The sequence below is a fragment of the Cnephaeus nilssonii genome, assembly GCF_951640355.1.
Source record: "Cnephaeus nilssonii genome assembly, chromosome: 10".
NCBI lineage: Eukaryota > Metazoa > Chordata > Mammalia > Chiroptera > Vespertilionidae > Cnephaeus > Cnephaeus nilssonii.
In genome coordinates this window covers 46,167,332-46,180,870 of record NC_137081.1, presented here as the reverse complement: position 1 = coordinate 46,180,870, position 13,539 = coordinate 46,167,332, and the positions used below count along the sequence as shown (strand labels likewise).

Sequence of the window (13,539 nt, the reverse complement as noted above, 5' to 3'; positions counted from 1 at the left end):
TGCCTGATTGCCCCTAACTGCCTCTGCCTGCCTGCCTGATTGCCCCTAACCCCTCTGCTTGCCTGCCTGATCGCCCCTTACCTCTCTGCCTGCCTGCCTGATCGCCCCTAACTGCCCTTCCCTGCCGGCCTGATCTTGTCCCCAACTCCTCTCCCTTGCCTGTCTGATCGCCCCCAACTGCCCTCCCTTGCCGGCCTGATCTCGCCCCCAACTGCCCTCCCCTGCCAGATTGATCTCGCCCACAATTGCTCTCTCCTGCCAGGCCTGATCACCCCTAACCGCCTCTGCCTGCCTGATCACCCTCAACTGCTCTCCCCTGATGGCCTGATCTCGCCCCCAACGGCCCTCCCCTGCCAACCTGATCTCGCCCTCAACTGCTCTCCCCTGCAGGCCTGATCTTGCTCCCAACGGCCCTCCCCTGCTGGCCTGATCTTGCCCCCAACGGCCCTCCCCTGCCGGCCAATTTGGTTCTGATTGGTCGGTTTCTATGCCAGTCAGCATCAAAAGCTCCGCCTCCTAGGCAGCCATTGGCTCCTCACACTTCACCCAGATTTGTTTCTGATTCGTCGGTTTCTATGCCAGTCAGCGTCTCTGAGCCTATCTCCGGGCCTGATCAGCTGCCCCCAATGGCCCGGAGAGAAAGAGAGGCAACGGCTGATCAACAGCTGCCACGGAGGCTGCAGATCAGACCCTGCCTCTCTCTTCGGGCCTGATCTGCAGCCCCTTCAGCAGTCAGTGCTGGGTCGCAGGCAACCCAGCACTGACTGCAGGACTGACTTCCAGTATTTGGTCGAGCCTTCAGTCGGTTGTTACGGAACCTGGGTTTTTATATATTAGGATTAACCAATGTCACCCCCCAAAATGCAATAAAATTAAAGAAAAACAGTGTTGAAGGTATAGACTAGTTTTTTCTTGCTGTTTTTATTAATATGTGAGATGAGAGCTAAATGAAGGGAACAAATATTCAAAAATAAGGAATCAGGACTTAATGGCTTAAGAAATTTTCATCATACCCAAAGTGTGAAGTACACTAAAATTGAGGTTCACTGTCAGAAAAGCTTCTATTAAGAAAAAGAAAAAGAAGAAAAGATTGTGTAGCTGGACAATCTTTTGCTAATATCCCAGAGAGGCCAGAATATTCAGTCACATAGTCTTTAACAAGATGAAGAGTGGTGTGTGTGACTCATAGATCCCCTCAGCCTTCTCAGCAGAAGCCCAAAATAGTGACAGGATTATTTAGAAAAGAATTGTGGAAGATCCTCTTGTCTAAATGAATGAATCATTACTTCATACATAGATCTACAAGATTCTTAAGAACCTTTATACAGCAGAAACAGTATCAGTTTGGATTTAAAAGGACAGAGAATATAACATGAAAGTCTGTCACATCCCCAAAATTCTACAAATAAGAAGCAGGCTACTCAGCTAAAAATATATGATAACCTTCATAGGAGACTCAGAATTGTTGTCAAAACTTCGGATCCAGAAGGCAGAGCCACAAGCCACAAATAATTATTAGCAGACCTTGAAACCAAATCCAGTTTGAGTTTGTCTGATGGATTTGAACCTGCTTGGGATCAATGACTCCTTTACTTTTTTGTTTGAGCTGGAAACTGTTATCCTATGTCAGTCCTCATCACTGTATTTTGAAACAAGCCTGTTTCTTGAGGTTCACAGATTAAGAGGAATTGTGTCTCTGGGTGAATTATACACAGAGACTCACCCATACCAGATTTAGACAATGAGATTTCTACTGTTTGAACTGAAGAGATATGAGATTTTGGATGTTGAGTTGATGCTGTATTGTGGGTGAGGTTTTTGGGTTTGTTGGGATAGGACGAATAGATGAATATATTTTTCATGTGGGAAAGATGTGAATCTTGGGTCAGAGGGAATACTATGGTAGACAGAATAATGGCTTCCCAAAGATGCTAAATGCCAAACCTTGGAACTTGTGAATGTTACCTTACATAGCAAAGGATTAAATGGAATTAATGGATGCTAATTAGCTGACCCTAAAATAAGGTGATTATCCTGGATAATAGAGCTATGAGTAAACAAAGCAAAGAAAAAATTTTTATCTGAAGGAAACTGGAAAAAAGCACAGTAGAGGTAACATCTGAACTTGGTTAAAAAGGAAAAGAAAGATGCCAGGAAGACGAAACAGCAGATAGAGGGTCACATTCTCAAAAGCATAGCATGTAGAGATGAAACAAAAAAGAAAAATGAATACATACTGCAGATTAAGAAAGTTATCTAACTACTGATTTTTTGCTAAGAGTTTTAATCACAGATCAACGCTGAATATTATCTAATGTTTCTTATTTTGGCATCTGTTAAGATGATCATATAATCTTTCTCTTTATGTGGAAAATTACATTGATATTCCTAATGTTAAACCAACCTTGCATACCTACTAAAATAAATTGGTCTTGATAGATTTACCATTTTAATATATTTTAGGTTGCTAATTATTTAAGATTTTTGCATTTACTTTTCTTTAAATGACAAAAGTGCTTTTTTTTTAAAAAAAGTTTTTTAAAAAAATTAATTTTAGAGAGAGAAGAATGAAGAGGGAGAGAAACATGGATCAGCTGCCTCCTGCAAGCCTCATATTGGGGACTGAACGCACATGTACAATGACCAGGAATCAAACCAGTAACCTTTTGGTGCACAGGACAATATTCAACCAACTGAGCCACACCAGACAGGGCTTGCATTTACTTCTATAAGTGAAATCAGCCTATAACATTACTTCCTTGTGCAGTCTTGGTTGATTTTGACACCAAGATTTTGTTGGGCTAATAAAATAAATTGAGATTATTTCTGCCTTAGCTGTTCTTCAAAAATGTTATTAAAATACTGACACTATTTCTTCCTTAAATGGGTAGCAGGCTACATAGATTAAGTCATCTGTACCCAGAGTTTTCTTTGATCTATGATTTTAATTACAGATTCAATGTCTTTAATAGTTACAGAACTATTTAAATTTTATTTCTCCTGTCAATTTTAAGTTGTCTTTTTCTAGAAATTTATCCATTTCAAATTTAACCCATTTATATGTTTGTCTTTAAATATCTTTAGACTGTAGAATATTCCTTTTTTCATTCATGATAATGGTTATCTTCTCTCTTTTTAAATTTCATCAGTGTTTTTTTGTTTTTTAACAAACATTCCTTTTATGGGATTGATTCTCTGTATCATATGTCTGCTTACTGTTATTATGTTTCTCCTCTTCTTTCTTGGGCAAATTCTGCTACTCACTTCCTACCTGAAATAGATGCTTAGTATATAAAATTTTAGTTTTTCTTTTTTTCCTATATGTGTATACAAGGCTATAAATATAAATATCCCTGTAGATACTGTTTCAGATTTATCTCACAAATTTTGCTATGTAGCACTTTCACTGCCATTCATCTAAAAATATTTTTTCATTTCCATTTACTTTTCCGAAATCCTTTTTGTTATTGACTTTTAGCTGAATTCTACTGTTGTCACAGTACATACTCTATTTCATTCTAATCCTTTAAGTTTCACCCATGAGTCTACCAAACATATAAGGACAAAACAATTTATCTTATTCAAACTCTTTCAACACTTTGAAATTTGTTGAGACTTTCTTTGTGACCTAGCATGGGCGATTTTTATAAAAGTCCACATTTAAAAAGAATATATATTCTGCAGAGGTTAGGGGATGTGACCATTAGGTTAAGTTTATTAATCACACTGAAATTTTCTAGACCCAAATGTTTGTTGTTTTGCATCATTTTATTTTTATCTACATGTTCTATACTAAGAAATGTGTGTGTTGACATCTCCCATTATGATCTGCGGATCTGTCAATATCTTCTTCAAGTACTATCAATTTTTAATTTATCTTAAGTCCATGATATTATGTACATACAAATTTAGAATTACTGTATGTTCCTAGTGATTTGAACCCTTTATAGTTACAAAATAACCACTTTATTTCTTATGAATACATAGATAAAATCAAAACAATTTAAAATACACAGTATTTAACATGAAAAATCCTTTTTTAAAATCCTCACTGGAGAATTTTTTTAAATTGATTTAAGCCCTAGCTCGTTTAGCTCAGTGGATAGAGCATCAGCCTGCAGACTGAAGGGTCCTGGGTTTGATTCTGGTCAAGGGCACAAGCCAGGGTTGTGGGCTTGATCCCCAGTAGGGGGCGTGCAGGAGGCAGCCGATCAATGATTCTCTTTGATCACTGATGGTTTTATCTCTCTCTCTCCCTTCCTCTTTGAAATCAATTAAAAAAAATATTTTTTTAAAAAAACTGATTTGAGAGAGATGGAGAAACATCCACGTAAGATGTTTTGTGCCCTGACCAGTAATCGAACCCTCAACCTTTTTTGGTATACGGGACAATGCTCCAACCAACTGAGCCACCCAGCCAGGGCTGAAGTCCAAATCTTCATTAAAATATATTAATAATGTACAATTAATGCAAGAAACACTTAGACATTATCTATAGACTAGAGGCCTGGTGCATGAAAATTCATGCACTGGACGGGGGAGGCCCTCAGCTCGGCCTGCCCCCTCTCACAGTCCGGGAGCCCTCAGGGGAGGGAGGAGACCCGGTGATCAGGGGAAGGTGATGCCCCATCACACCTCTGCTGCTGCCACTGCCGGCAGCGCAAGCCTTGGCCGACCGTGGGCAGCTGCCATCCAAGGCTTGCCTGCGCCTCGGGCTGGCCCTAGGCGGCTGGGGAGGCTGACGGGACTGGGGGACTCCGGAGGCAGGCGTGTGGAGCGGCTGGACCCGCCTGGGGGCAGGCCCGGCTGGGCCGCATGCCTGCCACCCCGGTGGGGCTGAGGGGACTGGGCACTGCCATCTTTGAGGGCATAACAGTCAATTAGCATATTCCCTCTTTATTAGATAGGATAATATTAGCTATGTGAACTATATAATAAAACATAGAAACAACTACCTTAAAAACTTGACTGAATCTTTCTGATAGCTGAAACTTAGTTAAGAGCCAGGAATGATGCAAATATTTACATACATTACCACATATTATCTTTTAACACTACAATGTAGATACTTTCATAAGTGAGGAAAGGAAGGCTCTAAAAGGTAAAAACAGCTTACCAAAAATAACCTGAAAGAGGCAAGGTTGGACTCTACATGTGTCTGACTATAGGGCTTAAAGTTCTAACCAGTACATAGTAGTAACTTCATTTTCTATGTTAATTTCTTCATAGAAAAATCATTAAAGATTCATGATCTCTATTCTAATTATATTAGATATTCTGCACACAAGGCAAAGCCTACTTCCCACTGAACAATGATTCAAAAGGAGTTTTTAGAAGACAGTTGCAGAGTATGGCTGCTAAAATCGAACTATAATATACATGAATCAAAGTGCTTTGTGGTTTTCCCCCTATTTAAATCTGCTTCTGCATAAGAATGTAATCAAATTGCTGTGTAGTATCACTTAGTTTGCCACTCCAAGAACACATAACAGAATAACTTCAGGGTTAGTTTTAAGTCAACATATGCAATAAAATGGGATGGAAATGAGACAAGTCTATGATTATTAAACTATAATTACAGCTGTTACCATCTTGGAGGTAAGCAGGAAGCTAAACACCTGTAACAAACTAGAAAAAAAATGATCTGTTGAATAAGAGAAAATGAAAATCAAATGCTTATGGATTGTAATTTAGTATTTACCTACCACTTTCCATATGCCAGGAACTGTGCTAGAACTGAGACTATGTATAAAGATAAAATAGTGACATAAATGTTACAATATAGGCAGGAATGTACAAAAGGCCATAGGCATCTGACTTGATGGGAAGGGGGAAAACTAGGAAGAAAAAAGGTTAGTTAGAGAGAGCTTTCTATTGAAATTGATATCTGAGCCAAGTGTTTAAGGATGAATAGGAAAAGAGGTGAAGAAGGGCAAGGACCAGATGCATGAAGGCACAGAAAGCATAGTCCATTTAGAGATCTAAAAGAGTTTTAACATAGGATACACAGGGCAGATGCTGGGGAACAAGGATAGAGAGAGAAATAAGAAGGCCTAGAGAGGGTTTTCATGAGAGTGAATTTTATCTTGACCACTGAAGGAAACATAAAAGTTACATGATGAGACATATAAGAAAACAGTAATTGAGGCTAGAGAGGTCAGAAAGTGTCAGATCAAAACTATTTTATAAGCTATGTTAATATCATTCAAACAACAGAGAGCTATGTTAGGGTTCTAAAGAAGAGAACAGAAGGATCATAATTTTATCTGGAAAAAAATGACTGTTTACAACTGAAAATGGATTGGAGGACAAGATCAAAGTTGAAAGGGGATGTGTGTGTAAAAAAACCCCACCAAATAAGAGATGCCAATAACTTGAGATAGAATGGTATCAGTGGGGACTTACATAAATGGGTACATTTAAGCTATAGAAGAACAACTTGGTGTCTATTAGGGTGGAGTTAAAGCTAACATACACTTTCTTCTATATAACTGCTCACCTACCCATCGACTCTTTTTTTAAACAACAAATTTACAAAAAGTAAACCATTTGCTAAATTAAAAAAGATAGCCAAATGTTTTAATTATGATTTACATAGCCACCCAAATTAGGAAAGATTTGAAGGAAGTAGATTTTGAGATGGACTTGGAAAGATAAGATTATAAGCACCTATTTATTAGTGGGAAATGATAAAAATCTTGATCTAAAATGTTAAGGGTGACAACCAAAATTCTAGCATGTGGCATTGAGAGGATGGCAGAACCATTTACTAATAGAGAGAACACAGAAAAAGACAAGGTGCGTGTGCGTGTACGGTTAGGGAGAGAGAGACTGAAATAGAAAGATGTATGATGGCATAAAACAGATCCCTAAAAAACACCTACATTTTACAAACTGGTAGAGAAAATGATGTCCAGCCCATAACAGAGACCAAGAAGACGTAGCCAAGTAAGTTAAATGAAAATGAGGAGAACAAGGTATTTCAAACACTAAGACAATAAAAGTCTTTTAAGAAAAAGTTAAGATGCAACTATATTCAATGCTGCCAAGTTAAAGACTCAAATGTCTATTGCATTTACCATCAAGGAGATAGTTTATAATCTTTAAAAAATTTTCAGTTAAAGGAGAAATCTTGAGGCAGAAGATGTCAAAATATAAAGATGATAGAAAATGAAGACCAGAGGGATTTATAATTGAGGGGGAGGTTTTTGTTTTGTTTTCTAAAAGAGAGAAAACAAAAAGTTGAACAAGTAAGATAATGAAGATATTAACAGAAGAGGTCCTTGATATAGGAAATGGGATTCAAAGCATAGATAAAACATTATCTTTCAAGAAAGGAGAAAAAGAATACACCCATAAAAAACATCAAACAGGGTGTGTGTGTGTGTGTGTATTTTGAAAATTGTTGTAGAATAGAAAAATAAGTTTAGATACATCTGTACAGTATTATTCCCCTCTTATCCATAGGGGATATGTTCCAAGACCCCCAGTGGATGCTCAATCCATGGATAGCACTGAGCCCTGTGCATACTATGTTTTTCCTATACATACATACCAATGATAGTTTAATTTATAAATTAGACACAGCAAGAAATTAATAAACGATTATAATATACAGTAATAACTATTATGTGAATGTGCTCACTCAGGAAGCACTTTAGGCTTCTCTTTGGCATATCTGAATTGCCAGCATCACTACTCTTATGGTTTGGGGCCATTATTAAGTAAAGTAAGGGTTAAACACAAGCACTACGTACCACAATAGTTGATCCGATAACCAAGACAGCTAGTAAGTGACTAATGAGCAGGCAGTGGATAGAGTGTGGACACACTGGACAAAGGGATGATGCATATTCCATGTGGGACAGAGTGGGCTGGTGTGAGATTGAAGTACACTACTCAGAATGGCATGCAATTTAAAACTTGTAATTTGTTTATTTCTGGAATTTTCCATTTAATATTTTGGACCATGGTTGACCATGGATAACTAAAATTGAGAAAAGCAAAATGCAGATAAGGGAGGATTATTATATATCACCATTTTAACAATGGTGTTCTCTGTGGGATCAGATCATGATCTATATTGTTTTATTATGTTCTTCCGTATTTTCAAAATTATCTGATAATCACATAACTATTTTTAAAAAATGTCTTTGTCCCTTGAATTATAAAGAGTTATGCAGCATTAAAGCAAAAAATTTAGAGAACAATGTACTGCTTCCACAGGTTGAGAAAATGTATGGCAGCTATATATTATTTAACATTCTCTTAGAAAAAAGAACATGAATAACTAACCCACTCAGACATGAAGAAGGGATTCCAGTCTCTTAGTTACCTAAGTCTCCATTTTTTTAAAGAGGATTAATAAATCTCCACTTACAAAAGTAAAATTCAGGTATTTGGGGCTTATTATTAATTTAAAGGTAAGTTTTCAATACTACCTTCCTTCCTGGCTAAAATTATTATTACTACTTAAGTATTAGTTTAATTATAAATAACATCCATTACTAACATTCATGCTCACTGGCTACAATTTTAAAAAAGGAAAATTAAAAATGGGAGACTTACAGTTGCGGTAAATTTGGTCTAACAAAGGGATCATTTTCTGCGCCATTGACTGCTTTATTTTTCCTCTGTTTTGGTTCAGAGTTGGTAGAGGGTGCCTGAGAATTATTAGCTGTGGGAGGTTTGCGTTTGGCTAGAAGTTTCCTTTGCCTTTCAATATCTTCCCTTTGCTGATTCACCCATTCTTGTTGCCTGTATAAAAATAAATGTAAAAAACCTTATTAATGTTCCATTACTTTTCACCGTTAAAAAATGAAAATATATTAATAAACATAAAAGGTCATAACACAGATTTGTTCCTTTTTGATCCCTCTCTTGTGAACCAACTGGTACTCACTGTTCATCTGAAACATCCATTTCTAAATGGGGTATTCATCTGTTAAGCCCCCTAGACTAGGCAAAGATGTGTTGCTATATATATTCTCATGGTATCTACCTACTCTTTTCTAGCAAATATCATTCCTATAGATACTTGATCAGAATGGTCTGGTTGGACTACATCACTTCATGGGAGCAGATACTACATCTATTTTATATCTTACTAGAGGCCAGGTGCATGAATTCGTGCATGGGTGGGGTCCCTCAGCCTGGCTGGCTATTGGGGCCGAGGGAGGTTGGCCAGCCTCGGGAGGTTGGCTGTGGGAACACACTGACCACCAGGTGGCAGCTCCTGCGTTGAGTGTCTGCCCCCTGGTGGTCAGTGCACGTCATAGCAACTGGTCGTTCAGTCGACCGGTTGCTTAGGCTTTTATATATATAGACTAGAGGCCTGGTACACAAAATTCATGCACAGGGGGTGGGGGGGGGCATCCCTCAGCCTGGCCTGCACCCTCTTGCAATCCAGGACCCTTCAGGGGATGTCCAACTGCTGGTTTAGGCCTAAAACTGGCAGTTGGACATCCCTCTCGCAATCTGGGACCTATGGCTCCTAACCGCTGGCCTGCCTGCCTGATCACCCCTAACCACTCGTCTGCCTGCCTGATGGCCCCTAACCAATCGCCTTCCTGCATGATCACCCCTAATTGCTCGCCTGTTTGCCTGATAGCCCCTAATCGCCTCTGCCTTGGCCCCCTCCCCGGAGGCTGTTGGGAAGGACGTCCAGAAGGTCATTCGGCTGTCCGGTCTAATTAGCACATTACACTTCTATTATTAGTGTCCAACATAGGGATTGGTACGTACTGGGTATTCAAAAATATACAAAAATTAGCCAAAGTAGGTTTTCAGTTATTTGTATGGAAAAAAGACATGCAAGGATATGATTATTACAACAGTTTTATTAACTTTTTCTCATACTCATAATTGAAAACCTCCTTTTGCCCACTCCTGTATTTGTTGAATGAAATAAATACACATGCTATTAAAAAAGAAGAACTAAGTATGGAGGAGATTTTATACATGCATCGCATTACTTAGTGTTTGCAAAAAAATTTACAGAAGGCAAATATAAACCTGAAAGTATTATTTTCTAAGTTTATCTCTCTTTAAAAATTCTGGGAATGAGCAAGTGATATTTTGAAAGAAAACACAAATTGACCTCAATTTTAAGAAATTTAGAAAGAAAAAATTTTGATAATTTAAAGAAAGGAAACAAAAAAAATTAGCATGGCTTTGAAAAAATGGGCAATTAATAAAACTACAAATTATTACTGCTACCCATTCAAGAATCTAAAGCATACTAATTCTAGAAACTAGTAGATATAAGATCTACAAAAATATAGGTTGGAGATTTTAGCAATTTGACCAAAGCATTAAGTAGATAACTGAGAAGCTTTTGTAAACTATCCCATCATACAACACCTTAAACTTATTCCAATAGTAACCTTGTTCCCTTTGGGGTCAACTCACCATAATATTCAATTATGAGTATGAGAAAAAGTTAATAAAACTGTTGTAATAATCATATCCTTGCTAACAAAAAAACTTTAAAACTATACATAGTAATGATACTTAGTTTTAGGACAAGTCAAATGTTTCAATTCCTTGTTCCCTCACCCACATCAAGTCAGAACTACGGAAGTTCTACTCTGCTGATGCAGAATTGGCTTTACAAGCATTTCCTTTTCCTGTGGTCCTAGCCAGACAGCAGCAAAATACAGTAGGAGTAAAAGAATCAAGAATCAAGAATCACCTAGGTCAAGCATGTCAAACTCGCGGCCAATGGGCCACATATGGCCCACAACGAATATTTTTGCTGCCCAGCCAATATAACGGTATGTAAGAAATGTTTTAATAAAAATTTCATAACTTAATTTTTACAATATCCTGTTATAGATAATCTATCTATATAAAGAGGGAATATGCAAATTGACCATCACGCTGCCACAAAGATTGCGGCACCCACAGCAGAGGTGGGGTTTCCATAACACAAGATGGTTGCACCTACAGGGGAGGACGAGTTCCCGTAACGAGCCTTAACGAGTAATCAGCAGGGACCTGAGGCTGCATGATGCTGGGCCGGGACAGGGGACCTGAGGCTGCATCCCCCACATGTTGGGGCTTGATGGGGGACCTCAAGGCATGCTCCCCACCCTGGCTCAGGCTGGGGGACCTCAGGCTGCACCACCCGCCCCGGCTAGGGGACCTGAGGGTGCACTGGGGGACCTGAGGCTGCGTCCCCCACCCTGCGAGGCTTGATGGGGCCCTGAGGCTGCACCCCCAACCGGGTGGGGCTTGACAAGAGTGGGGTTGGCCAGGTCTGGATCTCGCCCAAAGGGGGTGGGGCCAGCTGGGTCTGGCATGATTTTGAGGCGCCACGAGTAGGCGGGGACTTGACTCTGGGTCCCACGGCGTGCCCCAGACTCTGACAGGAGGAAGATTTTCATATACATTTTACTAATTTTCTTTCATCTCTGACACTTCTATTATAGAGAAAGGGCAAATAGCAATATTAAAATATTTTCTCTAATTAATCCCCTTTTAATGTGCATGAATTTCGTGCACTGGGCCACTAGTTATTAATAGCAAACTACAACATTTGCTAATGACAGATTACTATAATCGTGTTACATTCATTTCCTTTAAGCATAGGCGCACCATTTCTCTCCACTAATACTAGCAGCGAATATTTTAGCAGCCGATTGCCATGTCATTAGTCTTGGACTGACTTGTTTGGTGTGCACAAAAGGAAATATTTCGCTTTCGGAGAACAAGAAAAATAGCTTTATTTGCATTACGCTTATGAATTTGTGCAGTTACTCAGTGTCTGGTAAGTTAATGTTCAAGAAAAAAATATTAATTTTTATTAAAATGTTCTATTATTTTATGTTAATGATTACTCATTTCATCCCTTTGTACTCAGCATGTCTCCATCAAAATAAACCTACGTTTCTATGAAAATTGAAGCTTTTTTTTTTTTTTGCGGCCCACATAAACTTAAACCTTGTTTATTTGGTCCGTGTTAGCCTTTGAGTTTGACATGCTTGACCTAGGTAGAAGAGGTGAGAAAATCTCAAGAGTAGACTTTAATCCAGTTTTCAATTGAAAGTAGAATTAAATCATTTCAACTATGGAAAGTAAAAAATTATTGGAATGAATAGATAGCTAATACCTGATTATTTAGGAATGACCATACAATTTAGAGCCTATTAATTTAATATTACTTATTTTTATTTCTCTTCTCATTCTCCAAATACTTTGGGTTATATAACTGATATACACTGATAAACAGATTGACATTAACCTTTTGCACTCAGATGTCGAGTGTGATGGTTATTGAATGTATCAATAATTTGAAATATAAAAAAATCCAAATAAATAAGTTTGTATGAAAAGAAACTCCAGTTTTTTATTCTACTGCCGCGCTTTGTAAAATCTGGGGTATTTAAAAAATTAAATCCCGAGTAGAATAAAGGAATCGAGAAAAAAGCAAGTGAGTGCAAAGGGTTAAATATGTATATGTGCCCTGGCCAGTAGCTCAGTTGATTACAGCATCATCCCCGATATGCCAAGGTTGCAGGCTCAAACCCTAGTCAGGGCACATACAAGAATCAACCAATTGCCTGGCCGGTGTGGCTCAGTGGTTGAGCATTAACCTATGAACCAGGAGGTCAGAGTTGATTCCACGTGAGGGCATATGCCTGGGTTGTGGGCTCCATCCTCAGTGTGGGGCATGCAGGAGGCAGCAGATCAATGATTCTCTCTCATCACTGATGTTTCTATCTCTCCCTCTCCCTTCCTCTCTGAAATTAATAAAAACATATTTAAAAGAAAAAAAAAAAACTAAGCAGGAAAATCCCACATATAGATATAAATCTTCCAATAAAAATTAAATTTTCAACATTTTTACTTCTAAATTATCTATAAAGATAGGTCAGTTTGTATTTCAGAAAGTCATATTTAGAATAATACATCATAGTAGATGAATTATATGTAGATGAGTGCTACATACATCATAAAACATCATATATAGATGAATGCTAACTGGTCAAGAAGTCTGCTAAAGCTAAATTTATCTTTGTTTCATGTTCCTTTCAAATGTACTAAATTTATGATCTCAAAGAGTAGTAAGAGTAGATGTAGAACAAAATTCCAAATTTATAATCATTGAAAGTAATGAAAACCCAAAGGAATACTAAATTTTTTAAAATGTAAGAATGACTAACTTCACAAGATTCTGAAATGCAAAACCATCTGTCCATTGTTCAGTAAATGAAGCACCATGTCTAACTGTTGTGAAGTGTCCAAGGCGTAATCTGTCTTGCATACTCTTCTCCCGGCTTGACAGTTTTTCTTGGTTACTCTGAAAAAAGGAGGAAAAATCAGCGCTCAATGATATTCATTTAAAATTTAAAAGTATACAAGGCAAACGGGGCTAGTAAAAGGAAAATTTTATCGAACTTTTAATTTACCTTTTCAATAAGTAATTTCTTGCTCATTGATATGCACTTATTTAATCGTTCTTTGTATTTTTCAAGTAATTTTTGTTGTTCATCTATTTGCCGTCTGAGATCACAGTTAGCCTACAAGAATAAGTAG

The 13,539-nt window shown here is 38.0% G+C and overlaps 1 protein-coding gene across 1 annotated transcript in view; it reads right to left on the bottom strand.

Annotated features, from left to right (window-relative positions):
* The window catches only part of TLK1 (tousled like kinase 1), a 152,576-nt gene that overhangs the window by 41,242 nt on the left and 97,795 nt on the right, over nt 1-13,539 (bottom strand). The window contains exons 9-11 of the mRNA XM_079782054.1: nt 13,413-13,523; nt 13,167-13,303; nt 8,569-8,757 (exon numbers count right to left, since the gene is read on the bottom strand). Coding sequence (XP_079638180.1) covers nt 8,569-8,757; nt 13,167-13,303; nt 13,413-13,523 — 437 coding nt within the window. The remainder of the gene's footprint in view (nt 1-8,568; nt 8,758-13,166; nt 13,304-13,412; nt 13,524-13,539) is intronic.